Source organism: Phoenix dactylifera, unplaced genomic scaffold, assembly GCF_009389715.1.
Source record: "Phoenix dactylifera cultivar Barhee BC4 unplaced genomic scaffold, palm_55x_up_171113_PBpolish2nd_filt_p 000144F, whole genome shotgun sequence".
NCBI classification, from domain to species: domain Eukaryota; kingdom Viridiplantae; phylum Streptophyta; class Magnoliopsida; order Arecales; family Arecaceae; genus Phoenix; species Phoenix dactylifera.
The window spans coordinates 204,861-223,239 of NW_024067699.1; the positions used below are offsets into that span (position 1 = coordinate 204,861).

The window sequence follows — 18,379 nt, forward strand, 5'->3', positions numbered from 1 at the left end:
TGATGAAAATTTCCTCAACTTGTCATATGCTATGGCATTCTTGGTCTTTCAAAATTCCAGGTTCCCTAGCATCGGAAGACTTCTTTATGTCCATCTCTTTCAATTTGGTAATCCCCCTGATTGAATTCGGCTGATCAGTGCTCATCTAATAACAGATTACAATCCAAAACGGTGTGGAATATATCTGTCATCAGGCATATATGTCTTATTATCTATCTCAAGAAACAATCGCAGCATCCAGCCTCATGCGCAAATTAGGGTAAAAAATAGAAGAATCCTGGGCTCTGTGATATTGGTTTATGAAACAAAGTCCTTGGTAAGATACCAAGAATCCTGCTGCTGCAAATCTCCAAGTATGTGACCTTGGGAAAATTGCTCTCCCATCACACCCCACCCTTTCATCGCACCCCATTTCAGTAACACTAGCGTAGGCATTTTCCCTGTTAGATCGTTTGGAATGGAGGGTCTCTTCCACCACCATTACCTTCTCCTTCATCCAGTTTCTTTCTTCACTTGTTTGATGGGTGATTTGGGACCAAAAGAAGATTAGAGCGCATGTAATTAGAGGAAAATAGGAGGCTCTTTCAACATTACTTGAGGTCGGCAACCACCAAATTATCGGGTAGTTCTATATACACCCCCCCTATTGCTCAGGACACCCCCCAAAAACCAAAAAAAAAATACCCAAACTAACCTTTAGTGTAATTACCATATTGCCCTTGAAATTTTCTCATACACCCCCCTTCCTCCTCCTCCGTTTCGTTTTGAAAAGAAAAAAAAAAAAACACCCCTCAAACCCCCCTTAAACCCCTCCTCCCCCGTTCCCCCTTCTCCCTCTCGTCGCCGGCATTCTCCCGATCTCCGACCACCTCGCCGGCTTCTCCCGGAACCACCTCGCCGGCTTCTCCCGAAATTTTTTTTTTTCACGGTTCGTGCTCCGTTCGGCACTGGATCGCCGAACAAAAGGCTTCTGTTCGGCTGAACAGTGCCGAACAGAAGCCTTCTGTTCGGCAACCCTCAACCGAACAGATCTGTTCGGCTGCACAGTGCCGAACAGAAGGCTTCTGTCCGGCACTGTTCAGCCGAATAGAAGCCTTTTGTTCGGCGATCCAGTGCCGAACGGAGCACGAACCGTGAAAAAAAAAAATTTCGGGAGAAGCCGGCGAGGTGGTTCCGGGAGAAGCCGGCGAGGTGGTCGGAGATCGGGAGAATGCCGGCGACGAGAGGGAGAAGGGGGAACGGGGGGGTTTTGGGCGTTGGCGAGGTGTTTTGGAGGAGAAGAGCGGGGTGGGGGGGGGGTTTGGGGGGTGTAGAGAGCAATTTAGGTGAGGGGGTGGGGAGGGTGGGGGGTAATTTAAGAATTTTTAATTTTTTAGGGGTGTCCTTGGCAAATGGGGGTGTAGAGAGTATTTAATTTTTTTTTAATTTTTGGGGGGTGTCCTGAGCAATAGGGGGGGTGTATATAGAACCACCCCAAATTATCCCTTGGCAGTTGGGAGAAAAAGGATTGCTCTCTTCCTACATGCACGGTGAGGTTTATAGATGGCCTGCTCTCCTAGTGAAAAGCTGGAAAGACAAATCCACAGAACTTATTTGGCGAAGAAGCTCCTTTCAAGTCTGTGGTATATTTGATTTTTTTTCCTGTGGTTGCTGCCGATGACTTAATTTTGATTTGCTTCTGCTTGTGTAAAAATGTAAAATAGATCTGCCGACTCTTTAGAAGAATTTCCCATGAATGGCCATTTTTCCAGGTAGAAAGTTCCTAGATTAGTTAGGATAAGTATAATTCGGCATAGAAAATTAGCATGCAAATCTTTGTTTAATATGTAGATGTCCAAATGTCTACCCTCTACAATTCACATCATGTAGGAGAAGTTTTTTTAAATTTTATTATTTTCTTAACAAGATGTGTTTATAAGAAATGAGATTTTGTGAGGTATTAACTACCTTCTAGGTCTCTAGTGCAACCACCAAGAGAGACTCAGCCAACTTAGTTTTGGTAAGCTGACACCTTCGGTGCGAGCTGTTAGATAACCATAATGATATTCCCCCGAGCCCCCGGGGAAATTTTAGGGCAGAAAAATCACCCCACATACATAATTTACTATACGCTGGGTGTGGTATTTTGCTGGAATCCTGAGCTCGAGCTCCTTCCCACCCATTTCATTTGATCAATTAGACAACATATACTGATGAAGTAAAACAATTTTCATCATCACTAAGGGTCACATTATCATAAAAAAGTTTTACGGATATTGCCACAATCTCCACACGTATAGAGTTATTTCAGGCTTTCAAAAATCTTTGACAACCAACAGATTTACTTTTTAGTATAATTTTGAATGACATGGCTACCTGACTATAGTTCAAGGCTCAGCATAGAATCATGTAAATTTTTTCATTTATTGTTCTAATAAACAGATAGGAAATGCCAATATCCAGTTGTTTTAAGTTGGTCAACAAAACTGCAATAGATCATATATTCAAGTTGTTGGGTCAAATATTGAGATCTTTGATGATAACCAAGGGTGGAGGGTAACTTTGGTAAAGTAAAATACACGCAATCAATGTCGGCAACACTTGAGCACCCTGGTTCTCCCTCCTATCTTTAGTGCAAGCACTAGGGGATGTTCCAGGTTAAATCCTAAATGGCAGCAACCCCATCTTCTCGAAAGTATATGTGCAAGCAAGGAGAGGGATGCCATCATCTTATTCTTTAACTTTATAAAAGCAAAGACTTATTTAATGCCTTCAAGCTTCGAATTAAAGCACCTCTTAAGAAAAAACAAAAAAAAAAGAAAAACACACACACGCACGCACACACATATGTACGTACATACATACGTATGTTAGAATTTTTGAGCTATACTTTAATTTTAAGCCTAACAAATCTTTATAGCTAATAAGAAATACTGGGAATTGTTAGAATTTTTTAGGTATACCTAATTGAGCTAGATTTATGTTAGGATAGTCTCAGAGCCTCTTAAGTAAGTACTAAGTTCGAGCTTAGTATGACTAGCTTTGAGCTGTCTAATAAGGTTCATATGAACTAATCAAGTTTATACAATCAAGTCTGAACCCTATTGAGCTACTCCTGATATGGTTATGGTTTTATTAGACTCAACTTAAATTTAATTCAAGTTACAAATATAGTGTTTGACCTAAGTACAATTAGATCATTCTCTTGCAACAGATCAAAATGTGATAACTACCCTTTCTTTTCCCTTTTTATCTCTATCATGTAGAGAGGAGAGAGAATATCTCTAGCCTCCTAGACTTATAAAAATATGATAAAAGGTGAATAATAATTTCATTGTGCACTGTGGATAAAAGATGATGCATGGTCGAGCACTTTCAGGGCGATGTACACATTGCTTCTACTAATGCTTTAACACTTGAGATGGCATTTGAACATTGTTATTAACGCATGGATTAAGCTCGACAAGATAAAAGAACAAGGATATCATGGAGCAAACAACATGCAAGTAAATCTAAATGGCCTCAAAATTCTTATTTTGATGGGTAATCAATCGCTACTCAACACCATTTGACACTCAAAAAGTTCTACACACCTCGCCCATTGTTTTACACATGAATTACAATCGACATACCTCCAAGTTCGTCTATTATTTAACTGACTGCTCATGTCCTCTCATTGCCAGGGCATCCTACATATCATTACTGTTTGTGAATGTCAAGCAATTGAAATTATAGAAGTACTTGATAATGATGAGCTTTCAAGCGGTCCTGTATTTGAGTCAATACCAGTGTTAAACAAACTCACGATACATGGGGTTCTCATTACAAACTTCTACTATACTTAATATCCATGTTCTTAATTGTAGTTAATGTTATGAAGATAGTAGCTGAACATTTCTTGAATTATAGTTAAAGAACTGAAGCATATATGTTATTTCAGTCGATAATTACTTTTGATTTTCTATTCAACTTGTGCTTCATTGATCCAATATTGGGGACATCAAAGCAATTGTAACAAGAAAATAAAAGAGCAAGATACTCGAAATACTGAGAATCTTGTTAAGGTTTCAAAACTTCTGTACTATGATGGATAATGGATGGGATTCAATTCTTCTAGAATTTCATAATTCTATGAAGAATATGAAATTGAGATTCTAAACATTGAGGATATGTTATGCTTATACCTCAAGGTAAATCACAAAGGGTAGCCCAAGAAGTTGCCAATCTGCATTATTAATGTGTGGAGCTTCTTTATTTTGTCATAGAAAAGTAACTTCATGAGTTAAATGGTTATTTTACCAGTGTGAACGATAAGTTATTATTATTCATCTAAATCTAGCTGCTTCCTTCTCTACTTTTGACAAAAGTAAGTTGATCAAACTTACTTTTATAATTAAAAGTTTTCACCAAAATCATTAGTGGCTCTTGACAATTACCTTGAGAATAACATCATTGGCATGGAAACAGAAAACTTATAAGGCAAAGAAACATAGTGAATATCTGTTTTGTTTACCTGGTACCAACATTAGCTTTACCAATTGCAACAAGTACTGCTAAGAGAGCCTATTTTGCAACAAAAATTGTAAATAGACATACTTTTCAATCAGATGGGATATTAGTGGATAAATATCAACTCTGTAACATATATTAAGAAAGACATATCCAAAAGAACTGACAAAGAGATCATCTTGCAACATTTTAATAAGTTGGAAACTATTGGAGCAGATTTTAGTTTATCTTTGTTACTCTCATTCTATAGTTATATTAACATGCTTTGCAATTGAAAACAATGAGAATGAACACTATGTTGACTTCTGCTTTTTAACTCTCTATTTTATGATCATTCTTTCTTCTTGGCAGCAAGGACACTGGCAAACAGATGCCAGGATACTAGCCATCAAATGTAAGGACACAAGGCATCCGACAACATAACTTGATTGCTAGTGTCCTGACATTTCATTTGATCTGTTTTAGAGTAGCAAACATCTATCCTCACCGTTAGCCTCAACATCCATATTTCATTTTTAGGATTTAATCACAAAAAAAAAATATTATTTTATTTTATTCTTTCACCATTTGTTTTATTCTTTCACCATTTATTTTATTGAAATCTATGTTAAACTGGATGTTTTCAAGGTCAACAGAGTATCAACAAGCTTGTAAAAGAGGTATATGATATTAATTGTTAGTAAGCATTGGTTTTATTTTTCTCATAAAAACTGTAATCTAGCTTTGAAGAATAAACAACAAATTTGGCAAAGTTATAGACATATCCAACAGCTTACTATGCTTGCACTACTTGAACAATCAAAAGCAACCTTTAAGCAACTTCGAAGTTTGGGCACAAAATGCAGGAAGAAATGGTACTAGAATACTCATCAGAAATGGTTGCCAGTCCACTTCCGAAATGATAAAAATTGTCTTATTATTGCATGCAGGTAATATCTCCTATCAGAAGACAAAACCATCAAATTCTTTGAATACCCGCATCAAGAAATATCACAAAGCCTAGATATACTTGTCCAAACACAGATAAATTGGCAACAACATTCATATACCAAGTCATGTTAGTAGAAAGATGTATAGATCACACCAAGGTTTAAATAGTCGACACACTCAAATCAATCTTCAGTGTTTTTTATGACATGTCTAAAATCATAAAACAAGAATAAACTAGCAAAATCAGTATATAGAAATCATGACAAATTCAAGCGTTCCAAAACTGGCTAGGTTTAAAAAATCCATGCTTAGACAAATAAGTCAAGAAGAAATAATTAAGCAAGAAAGACCACACATACAAGAATGAAGGATGGTGATATGATGGAAGGGCACTAAAAATGCAACAATATTTCCACAACAAACTTTGCTTGATGTCAGGAGATTGATACGGGAAACCTGTAGTTTTATCTCTTTAAATATACTGTTCAGTGTATTTTAGTTTTTTGCAAGAGAATGCTCAGAGTTATTTATAAATGTGAGGACACTAGCAATCAAGGCATCCTACAAAAATCAGCATACTCTTTATAGTACAAACAAATGCAACATCCTTTGTTATATTGTATCCCAACCAGTCAGCATACTCTTTAAACCAGGTAGAGTTGATAGCTTGTCAAACCTTGTCTAAAAAGAGCCATTCTGTAAGCAAGCTCTTCAGACTTGATCCTACTGGTTTATGTGGTAATCAAATATCCAAATTCTTACACCAGAATCTATAGGAAGATTTGCAGCATCCACCTATTCACAGGCTTGCTTTTATGAATAGTTTGCCTTACCACCAGACTCCACAATGTCTAGACTTAAATCCCTAGAGCTAAAGAAGCACTAACATACGGTTAACAAATTCCTTCAGTTGATTATAAGAATATCATATTTTATATTAACTAACTGTAAGTAATATAAATTGTATAAGTGCCAAGTTGTATTCTCGTGAAAATAGGCATGCGGTTCGAATTAGGGTTAACATATGGTTACAATTTAATTTGTTAACTGGGTTCTCAAAATAGCTTTTTCTTTATGTAATTTTATATCCCAAGGGTAGCTATTTTTAAGAAGACATTGGATTAAGTAATTTGATGCTACAATTATATAATCTATGATATATTATTAACCATTTATAAGATTACCTCATGACAAGCTTCTATCTATGAAATCAAACATCCATCTTATACTAAATAAATCAAGAACATATCCTGATCATCTTGCTTTTGATTTAAATTTTAAATAACATAAATAATAAAATAGGAAGCAAACTATAATTCCATGGTACAAAATAAAGCAGCAAATAAAAAAGAAATTCAGAAAGAGGAAAAAAGAAAAAGTTGAACAAAACTGCACTCCCGTGTAACTGTTACTTTAGAAAATTGAGAAATCTCTCGTTTAAAATCTCCTTTTATTCAACTTCTTCTCTTTATGCAATAGAAAAACAAAAAAAAAAAACACTAGGAAGAGGAAAAGCATATACCTGATACCTCCGGCATGGGGTCCTGGATTGGCGATATTCTTATTTTTATGATGATCTTTATGCAGTGAAAAAAGGAAAAAGAAAACAATCGATGACTCTTCGTTCAGCATCAGCATTTTCGGTGTTTCCGCTAGCTTCTTCCATTCTTCCTCCTTGCCTTGTACATTTCTTTAGACACACGTGGAACAAACTTTGTATTTAGATAAATCCATCAATAAATCGAATTTAGATGAAGGCAACACGTAAGCATGTGATTTTTGTGTTATATTTTCATGTTACCATGGTATGACCCTTACATGACCTCACGGTTATCACATCCTCCTAGAAAGTTCCATGCCTCTATAACTAGGAACTTCCAAGTTTTAGAGAGAAATGCATCAAAACACCTAGTTCACAAGCCATATTTCATCTGCTGCCAAAATTTTCATAAAACCAGAGAGAAACCTAGCTGAAACAGCCACTTAACAAGGGAAATCCAGAAGTTCAAGGGGGCGCAATTGCCCCCTGGCTCTCCTTGTTTGCAATCAAATCATAACAGTTCTACTAGAATGTTCAAAATTTCTGGATATTCAATGTTGATAAGATTTCATATAACAAGCTCACAAATCTTCTTGTCATAGACAGTGGCCACCGTCCGAACTTCACTTGATATCATCAAAATCAGAATAATTAGATAAAAGTACACCATGAACATATGAACTCCTAACAGATTTGCTTCTGAATATAACTAATAGGTTGTTATCCAAACATCCAGCAGCAATGAAATGTAATTCTCTCAAAACTACTTGCTCCGGTGAAACTGCACCTCTTGGTAATTTTGATCCCACCGAACATTCGCGGAGCATGTCGATAGGCTACGCGATATCTTGTATGCTGACCCACTCAGTCTTGACTTATAGAACAATATGAGGCAAAATGACCTGTAATGCAAACAGATCTGAGAAGAAGTCATGATGAGATAGGAAGAAAATACTAGCATACCTCATGTTTAGATTGTTTAGGGGGGCCACTGCCTGTTTTCTGATGCTTCCAACCTCAGTCAAATGGCAGTTAAAAGAGATATTCAACTGCCAATAAGTAACTTCCAACAAGTGCAGAAGATGCAATTCCACTACGCACCATCCGCAACCAAAGACCACGGAACATGATATTCCTATCAGCAGGAGACATCCCTGTCACTCTTTCTAGCCAAATTCCAGGTGCTTTCCATCGAAGAAGCTTCCTCTCCATGGCCATGTACTGCAAAGCATAAGCCAACACTGATGAGGCATCATCATACACATTATCTTGGAAAAAGTGAACGAGCGAGAGCACGAGAGAGAGAGAGAGAGATTTTGCTTTATAGGTTTTGTAAAGTTAAATATTTGTTCTTTAATACATATAGCGATATACCTAAAAGCAGCTTGTCTATTTCGAGACAAAATGCATTTGGTTGTAGACTTGTAGTAGTAAATTGATGGCTTTTTGTTTACCAATTCAATTTCAGGTTCATAGGCCATCTAGTTTATCAACAGCTTGCAAAATAGCTTCCTACCAAGATATCTTAATCACTGGCTGAGTGGCAACACAACAAGAAGAAACTCGTAAAGCACTCAATATATCAATTTATGTAGATGCTGCAGATCCTATAGTTTTAGCTACTAGAATAGTGTGGAAGAACAGTATGCTTGCAATCAAGATTAGCATGGCAATAGCATCTAAAGAATTGATCCACACTGAAAATGTTGAAAACCCATACAAGGTAGCATAGGAGAACGCCATAATTAAGCTCACTAGGAAATGATGCTTGTGCTTCTTTTACAGTGAGGTAAGATTTAGATGGAAGTCACCCACATCATTTGTTTTGTTCTTGGATTAGTACTCAGGTGATGCAACTTGTGCCATTTAAGAGCCATCTTGTTATATGTTATGGTTCTCTTTTTTATATATTTGTTATTGATGTTGCGGCATGGTTGATTGCAAGGTTCGCCGTACCGGTACCGAACCCGTAACGGTGCCGCACTAGTATAGATGTACCGAGTGTTGGTACGGTATGGTATGTGGTACGCCAGGTGTACCGACATTGGCGTACCGATACCGGTACTCATCGGTACGGATATGGTACGCCTGGTACCGACCGGCACCGATCGATACAGCATACCATGGTTGATTGCATTATAGTGAGAAGTAGATACAGTTTGAAAATTGTCCTCGAACCAATCCAGACAAATTTATCATCTTCAACCATACAAAGAATATACAGTAATTGTTGTAAAATTAGTTCTAAGCACATGCAGTACACTAAAAACCTTGAAAATAAACAAACATGAGCCAACTTGGTCAAACAAATAACAATAAACCTTGCCTCAACAAGACTAAGAAGCTTTGAAATTTGGAGAAAAATAAGAAACTAAACTCTCAAACATGGAATGTTGAACCCGTACAGAGCCGCCCCAGTTCGAAACCGGCTCGGTTCGGCATTTGGATTCGGTTCCAGCCCGAACCGGCAAGAACCGGTCCCAAAACGACCAGAACCGGACCTTACCGGTGCGAACCGGCCGAAACCATTTGAACTTGATGCGAACCGGCCGGTTCGCACCGAGTCGACTCGGTTCTGAACCGGATGCCTCTTTTTTTGTTTGTGTGGTGTTATAATGTTGTTGGGAAGGCTCGAGAAGGCCTTCCCAACAACATTTGTAAGCGGCCGTTAGGCCTTTCCGCCTTTCTCCCTTTCCAACAAGTCAAAAATCACACCGATTCCACTTCAGAAGAAAGATCCAAGCCTAAATAAGGTGTGCTTCCTCTTTTCTATCTCATTCCCTCATTTTTTGGAGAGGGAGCCTTGAAAAAATAGCTCAAAAATTGCAAAATAAAGAAAAATCATGCTAAAATTTTTAATTTGGGCTTGATTTTATTATATACTGTAGATCTATTGATGATCTACACGATGATATAAAAAATTTTATTTTTTAATTATATATAATTTTTAAAAATTAAAAATATATTTTCAGATAAAAAATAAAAAATAAAAAAAATAAAAAAAATATAAAATCAGAAATGTATTTGGGGGCATGCAAGCTACTCTCTAGCAAAATTTGGGGTCCATTCATTCAAGTTTTGATGCGATCATGCGCACAGCGGCTTATGCCTAAATTTGAAAAAAAAATGAGAAATAAATAGCCAATTTTTCAAAGGCTACTTATTTTTCAATTTTTCAAATTTAGGCCTGGGCCATTTTGCGCATCATCACATCAAAATTTGAATGAATGGACACCAATTTTTTATGGAGAGTAACTTGCATGCCCCTAAATACATTTCTGACTTTATATTTTTTAAATTTTTATTTATTTTAAAAATTATTCTTAAATTTAAAAATATATTTTAAATTTTTAAAAATTAGATATAATCCGAAAAATAAATATTTTTATGTCAGCATATAGATCATCCATAGATCTACAACCTATAAAAAAAAAAGGTCCAAATCAAAAAAAAAAGGCATAATGTTCTCTTATTTTGTAATTTTTGAGCTATTTTTTCAAGCTCCCAAAAAAGAGGGAATGAAATAGGGGAAAGAAGGCACATCTTATTTAGCCTTGAATCTTCCTTCTAATAGCCTGAATCAGTGTTGTTTGTGAAGTATTTGGGAAGAAAAAGTGGCGGAGAGAACCATCGCTTTCGAAATGTTGTTGGGAACAGACACCTGATACTTTAAAAACATTAGGTGGAGTCCACAATGTCAACCCAATTCGAAACTGGATTGACTCACTGAGTCTGCACTGAACCAAGCGGTTCGGACACTTACCGGTCGATTCCGGCAGGCTCGGTAGAGGTTCCAGCCAGTACGGGCCTGAAACCGAATGTATTGGACGAACCAATCCGGTTCGGCACTGCCCGAGCAGCGGTTCAGCCTGGTTCGATAGACATTGATGTGTAGCCAATCTGACTGTAAACATTGAGCAGGGGTGGTCTAGGCTGTTTTTAAATATCAATCAGGTATTCAAAACAATATAGTTGGAAAAAATCAGAAAATACCTTCGGTGTAACAATAAATTGTGATCGACTTTTGGCAGTGTCAAATGAGTGAGAAGAAGCAGCAGCAGCCATTCCAGAAAAGCCAGCAGCAAGACTAGAAGCCAATGGGGATACAGGACCTACTTCATCGATTGACCTGAATAACATTATAAACAACTGTCAGATGACAAGCAGGAAAGAGAAGTTTAATGTTAAGACTATTATCGAGTTTAGATGATAATATAAAAGGCAAATTTAGGTTGTCCATAGAATCGGTTCATTGGTCACTGAGAACATCAAGTTTGCCACAAGGCATGACAACATTAATTTTGATCAGATTAGCATATGCTGCTGGTCACAGATATAATGGTATGATAATTTAACGAAACAACTTAACTACCAATACTAAGGTTATTAAATATCATGCTGCAGACCATTATAACAACCTGGGAGGAGGGTTTATATCAAGAGCCTTCCAGTTAAGCATAGCTATATGAAAGAATTGCCAGGTGGAAAAGAAAACACCGCCAAATACACAGTCCCGAGCAATTCCTGGTCGAAGTCCTCTCCATAAAGCACTCCATCCTTCCAAGGATATGATATTGAAAGGACCTTTAACATCAGATGCAAGTGGTGGCCTCCCGGAACCAGTCAGCATCCAAGGGTACTGTTTCAGCACACCAACCATGTCTGGATGCTTGGGTGAAAGAGTGGACAAAAGGCCCACAGTATTGTTCCATGCCTTGATACCAGGAGTATAACCAGGTAACAGTTTTGAAATTAGTGGAGTTGATTCTTGCATAGCCTTATGAGAGCTCGAAGTTTTAATGCGTGTTGCTGAAACTTGTCTACGAAGCTTAAGAAGTTCAAATGGAGTACACATAACAGATTCTATGGCACCAGCAGCTATGCCAGCCAAAAGGGCCTCAGAAACATACACGTAGTTGTCTTCCCTTCCATCTGCCAAGTTACAATAACAATCCATGATATGTGTTGCATACATGACAGTATTTTCATGAATAAGTAGAACAATCGTAGTTATTTTAGCCAACTAAGCATCCTGTATGTTGTAGAAATATAATATCTATGATACTGGTGTTCATCCAAGGTCAAAGGCCAAGGTGTGAGAAACATAGGCTAAAAGCTGTGATTTGGTGGACGTTTTCTTGCGATCCTAAACATACGCATCTGAAATTTGTATTTTGCTGCTTTGGTACCACATATGTCCATGCATGCAAGTTAATAGAAAACTAGCTTCCTGAAAAAGGTAGGAAGAAGCTAGAAGAGCAGCCATCTAAACATCTAAATTTTGAACATATAAGTAAAAAGTTTGTTTTCATAGACCTCATTTGAAGGGAAAATTGATTCATCAATGATCCAACACTCAAGCAGCTGCCCAAGATATATGGTTTTAAGGAGAATGACTCTGCTGATGCAGTGCAATTTGAGGACAGATGAATATTTGTAATCATTTTGCATCAGTCTAAATAAGTTTCAATTTTCTTCTAATTTTCCTTTTGTGTGATATGACAAGTTGGCTTCAACTTAAAGATTCTTCCCGTTGGTCATGAGAATTACCACAAGTATTCATGTACATACTGTTAAATATTTAGAACAGAGTGATAGGACACAATGAAATAAGATTTACAATCATAATATGGTCACTTGTAAATTGTAATAGTTAAAAAAGGCACTGTATACTTCTGCATTATTTTCTTTCACAATACCCTCAAGCTGAGTGAGCAAATTGTTCAGTCTTTCTCTTTCTTAATACACCAAACAATCTTTGACAAGCAAAAACTTTAAAAAGAAAAGGGGAAGGAGGTGAGTTCACACATCTCCCTGAAACGCAAATAAATATGAAAAAGGAGGAAAATCATCTTGGATCTCTGATCTCTTTACAGACCTCATCCTCAGTTTTGATTCCTAAAAGCCACAGGACTAAGCGATTCATCTCTTTAAACTACAAAAACATGGTGAAGCATGGAATAAAAAGAGAAAATCTCCAACTCTTCAAAAGCATCTCATGAGCTCCAATATTCCAAACTTTGATTCTCCAATCATTTAACAATGCTCCACTTGTCATTTTGTTATCTCAGTACCCAGTCTCTTTCCCCCCATTCCTCTCTCCATTGTGCATTTTGTGTTGCACTTTTTTCTCCTTTTTCTCCATTCAAGGAGTAACGAGCTATTTTTATGTCCCATTTGTTTTCACACAAAGGTTGGACCAGTTGACATGATTGAAGGAAGACAAAAACTGTAGTTATTGGTTCATCTTTTAATAGATGATGAGGAGGCACGATAGGTGAGTGAGTTTCATTCTCTTAATATACTTTCACAGTATATGAGAAATGGCTAGAAAGCCGAAACAGAATTACTGGATTCTAGCAGTGTCTGACTTGGACTTAACACTAGAACAACTACAAGACCATCACAACTTTCGGCTTCATGCTCTCACAGATAAACTTTTTTGAGTTAAGGTTCTTTTACATAACCCCCTCTTTATTACATACAGATAAATCATTGGAAAAGCCTAGTAATGTTACTAATTTCTATAATATGAGTTTCGCATCTTTAAAATGCTTATTTTTATTTTATTTTATCATAGGTTAGGATATCTAAAAATATGTGAGGTTCGTGCTACACCCTACTGGAGTTCTGGATGCCTTGTTTTTTAGCACTCTGCCTTGATTAAACTTGTTTAAATTAATTAAATATAGCCTAGCGACTATATCAGCATCATTAATAAATAATTAGGAATGTCTAAATTATATTTATCCAACATCAGTCCACTCTGCAGTACAACAACAAACTCCATGCCCATTGGCTACACAAAAAACTAAAAGGATGCTGCGTAAGCCACAGAAACATGTGAGCTAACAACTTCAATACATAAGTCCTCAAAAAAGAAAAGTGAAACAATAGTTTCTTTTTCATTAAAACAGACCTCAAAAATCTAAATCAGATGAGTACCTTTATAAAAAGCTGTCACTATTTCATAGATTCCAAAGCGTGCTCCTATGCCTGAAATCTTACCAAGTGTTGACCATCCAAACCCACTATATATACCTACAGAAGATAGTAACAGACAACTACAATAGTAAATTCACAAAGATATGACAACAATGTAGTAAGATAAGTACATAAACAATAAGTACCTATAACAGGACTTCAGATAAACAGAAAAACTACAATGCAATATCTTTGGGCATATGCATATTGCTTTCCAGGCTGATCCAGTCAACATAGACAACAGAACACCAAGTACAACTGAACAAGTCAGAGAACAATAACTATAGGCATTGAATTTTATGTTCAACTATATCCAGACAAAATGGAGTAAACTCAAAAAGTTCAAGTACATGAAACTGAAATTAAAGTCAGAAGCAGAACCACTCAAAGACAATCTGATGCTAGGAAAAAGTCAAACATTTTAAGAATCTTACACAATGACTGACAAAGATATAAATAATAAATTTACAACATAAGTATTTGGTTCATATGAAGAAAGATCAAAAAAAGTCAGATGTCCACAAGTAATACAGATCAATCAATTCTTAAGGTCTGTTTAGGTCAGAAGAATACAGTTAGTTTTGAGGTGAAAGCCTTTTTTATGAAGGCCAAACAACTGACAAAATCAGTTAGTTCATCATGTTTGGCATAATGGAAAGATTTCCTAAAAGCAAGGTTTCAAAACTTGGTTATGGTTTCAGTCTGTCGATTGGAGTTTCCATTATGTCAGTTTCACTCCAAGATCCACAGTTTCATTCAAAACAGAAAGGAAAATCCAATATAGAGGAAAATAGAGAAAAAAGAAAAAAAAAAGGCAACTTATCTCCCATCGTCTGATTGTGCTTCAAGTTATCTAGGATCATAATTTATATAGTTTCAGTAGAATCAGGCTGGACTTTAATATCATTAGCAGCACTGACAATGTCAAAAATCATGATTACAATAAGAGATGAGATTATCTATAGGTTTTTATAAAATTATAATCTTTTTACGAGCTCTTCTCACACTATCTTATCACTCATGCACAACAGAATGGTGGAGAGCGATTTCTACACTACTATGATTACAATTGAAGATAGCATTATTTGTGGTAGCCAATAATTACCAAATTTTGGTGTTTATTATTTTCTCACTATCCAATAGCTATAAAATCTAGGTGGTTCTTCCATGTGAACATGTAAATATCCAAATAGGACAGCAATTTTAACATCAAGATCTATGTAAGACCATCCTTTAGGATCAACAACAAATCTAATCATTCTCAAAAAAAAGGTTTAGTTTTGCAAGAGTGGTATAGATTTCTGAATAATTAATATTTAATAATGAGATATTTAGACACCCACCAGCAAATGCATAGACGTGGCAATTATTTGGTGATTTTCATACTTACTTTACATGCCAAAACTACAAGCTAAGAACTAAGTTAGTCTTCACCATTTCAAGGGAAAACTCTATAATTACAGTTATGAGTGGTGCAATAGCAGACATTTGAAGCTAAATTGAATTTCTGTGAATGGTGCAACAGTAGCCATTTGAAGCAAAACTGGATCCTTTAATATATATTAAGTCTGTTTAAACTACAATTATTATTTAACAATATCACATTTGATCTTTTTTATCAGAGATGTAAAATTAAAAACGAAAATCACATGATCTTGTGAACAGGAGCAAATGGAGCAGCATTGAACTTTAGTTATTGTAACCTTCAAACTAAAAGGAAAAAACATATCATGAATACAATAATTGAAACACAGTAAAAGGACAAAGATAGGAGAAGAGAAGGCATGGAATACCTGAAACTCCTGACGCCGATCGAACGCTTTCTACCACCTGAGCGATACTCAATTTTTGCGCAGACCCCGCACCAACCTGCTCATGCTCAAAATTCATAATCGCCCCCCAACAACAATAGCAAGAAATCATAAATCCACGCAACTCCGATATGCAGGAAAGGCATGGCAAAATCTTATGCATAAAAGATTGCGTAAAACTGAAAGAATAATAATACAATATATTGAAATAATGAATCCAAATCCCCATGCTTGTAGAAATTAACATGGTAAAAATCATTATTTTTCGTTTTTAGGAGAGAAAAAAAGAGCGAAATATACATTTCTTAAACCCATAACCGTAGGAACCCAGAGGGCTGTGTTTTCTCTTCCGCATAGAGAGAGAGATTGCAGAAACATGTGTATGGATGTAGATAATACCTGGAGGAGCGTCTTGAGGGTGTCGAGGGGATGAGTGAAGGAGGAGGCGACGGCGACGGAGCCGGCGGCCGCAATGGCGTGGCCTGCGAACATATTCTCCTGGAGAAGATTTCCCATGGATGAGTGTATGGCTCAGCCGCGGGTTAACCGCGAGATAAATATGGACACTTCGACGGCGAACCGAGGTTTCTTTTCCCAGCGTCGGAGACAGCGAAGGAACGGGAGCGAGCAAACTTTGGCGTTTTAGGGTGAGGCGTGGTTTATTTTCCTCTCTTTTACCCCTCCCTCGTATCCCCGCCGGTTCAAAGCGGGTTTCTGGCAACTCCGGGTTTGATCTCGACCCGACCCGTAATACCTAGCGGGTGATGGATTAACTGATCCGAACGGATTTATTTCTAAATATATTAAATTTTTAATTAATATATTTCATATAAAAGATTTATTAATTATCAATTTTGCAAAAGATCGAAAAAAAAATAATAATATTTTTATTTTTTATAAAAATATATAGTTTGATTTTTTTAAATTTTTGTGTGGAATATTTACATCCAAAAAATTTAAAAATTATAATTAGCAATTATATGTTGGTGAGGTAATCGCAAAGAGCTTGATGGGGTTGAGGGAGTGAAAGGTCTCGCAACAAAGGTGTTGTGTTCGTAGAGATGAGTTGGGTGGCCCTAAGGAAGATCTCAAGGAGAGCTACAGAAATTTGGAGCTCATCTGTTATGATTTGATTCCAGAGATGAGTATGGTAGCTTTCAGTCCATTGCCATTAGATGGTAGCATGTGAATCTAGTGGACTAGGCCCAATCCACTTGACCGGCCCAGCCAATTTTTGGGCTGAGCCTTACGTGTGATGTACATGAGAAAGGTAGGGAAGAAGACTCTAGCTGGGAGTCTTCTTCCTCCTTATCACGTCAGAGATTAGGAAGTTCTTCGCGATCTAAAGAACGGATTCAGCCTATTTAAAGACCTTCTCCTCCTTGAGTTCCATCAACAAATAACCAAGAAAATCACTGCAGATTCCAAGAGTTTCATTCTCTAATTTTCATCAGAAAGAGTTGTCGGACCAAGGTAAGAGTCCTTCATCATCTTCTCTTTCTTCTCTAGTGTCTTGTCCTTTGTTCATCATGATTTGAGCCGGCAAATCACCAGAGAATCATCCGAAATAGGGGTGCCCTATTTCGGCCTTCATCTTCTAATTCTGCCACCACCAGATGTCGAGTTTGGCTAGGGTTGCGGCCGCCTGTGGCCACCATCAGGTTGGTGGCTAGGCCACTATGGCTGCCACCCCCTTGGACCTATGGGGGAAGGGGGGAAGGAAAAGGAGAAGGGGAAGAGGAACTTCCTCGTTCACAAAGAGAGAAAAGAGAGGGTTTCTCTCTCTTCTACCCTCTTCTCTCTTCTATCTCTCTTTCTCTCTCCTCTCTCTGTTTTCTCTCTCTTCTTTCTCTCTAGTCTCCCTCTTTCTCTCTCTTTCCCATCCTTTCTCTCTCTTATTTTCCTCTCTACAAAGTTTCTTTCTCTATTTGGACTTTCTTACTTTATAGTTGATTGGACCATGTAAATACGACTCTCAGTAATTTTTGAATCGGCCTAGGTGAAGGGTCCTGGTCGAGGGTTGTCGAGTAGCGTGCCAGCTCCAGCTTAGTCATTGCCAACACTAATAGATTTGATCACCCATGATCGTAGTTGAACCATTTGTGCCCTAGTCCGAGCATGATTCGATGATATCACCTTGATCGGACCAACCCGAATATCAAGCACTCCTACTTGGTCAGCCCTATGAGGGTGTTGGAACTTAGAATTTTTATTTTTAAAATAATTATGATAAAATTTTAATAAAAAGTATAATTTTGGAATATTAGGCTCTGAGAAAGATTTTTGGGATTAATTGGATCTATTAGTTGAATTGCATTTGCAAGATAAGTAATGATCTAGCTTTTCTAAATTCTTCATTTATATAATATTATCTTTACATCGAATAAATTGTTAATGGATTTATATGAGATTTATGAATTTTACAAGATGGTGATTTGAATGAAAAATAGATATATAAATTGAAGTAATATTTTTCAAACTATTGTTAAATTATTTATTGTTATTGCATCGTATATGCATATTTTGATTGGATTATGATATATCTATTATTTTATAAAAAGAACTTGGATGTGTATCAGATTTGAACTCTCAACCTAACTATGTTCTGAACTCTGCCAATTGGAGG

At 36.8% G+C, this 18,379-nt stretch overlaps 1 protein-coding gene across 5 annotated transcripts; it reads right to left on the minus strand.

Moving 5' to 3' along the window:
• Positions 1-7,348: 7,348 nt before the first annotated feature.
• LOC103714787 lies at positions 7,349-16,417 on the minus strand. 5 transcript variants are annotated; one of them, XM_039116897.1, is made up of 8 exons: positions 16,153-16,416; positions 15,736-15,811; positions 13,904-13,999; positions 11,377-11,890; positions 10,952-11,087; positions 10,722-10,862; positions 7,922-8,179; positions 7,349-7,860 (listed from the first exon to the last, which is right to left on the minus strand). In XM_039116897.1, the coding sequence occupies exons 1-7, from the start codon at positions 16,267-16,269 to the stop codon at positions 7,991-7,993; spliced, it is 1,269 nt and encodes a 422-aa protein (XP_038972825.1). In that variant the 5' UTR covers positions 16,270-16,416; the 3' UTR covers positions 7,349-7,860; positions 7,922-7,990. The 5 variants fall into 5 exon arrangements, with proteins under 5 accessions (XP_038972825.1, XP_038972827.1, XP_038972829.1 ...); XM_039116898.1 differs by having other exon boundaries at positions 7,356-7,877; positions 16,153-16,417; XM_039116899.1 differs by lacking the exon at positions 10,722-10,862 and having other exon boundaries at positions 16,153-16,413.
• Between the last annotated feature and the right edge of the window lie 1,962 nt (positions 16,418-18,379).

Excerpts from the sequence above, each read along its gene's own strand:
- LOC103714787 (XM_039116897.1), bottom strand. The coding sequence starts at position 16,269 with ATGGGAAATCTTCTCCAGGAGAATATGTTCGCAGGCCACGCCATTGCG. Across the intron at positions 10,863-10,951 it reads AATTTATTGTTACACCGAAG|TCAGATTGGCTACACATCAA; the intron begins GTATTTTCTGAT and ends CAATGTTTACAG. Across the intron at positions 8,180-10,721 it reads GAGCCTGCCGGAATCGACCG|TACATGGCCATGGAGAGGAA; the intron begins GTAAGTGTCCGA and ends TATGCTTTGCAG.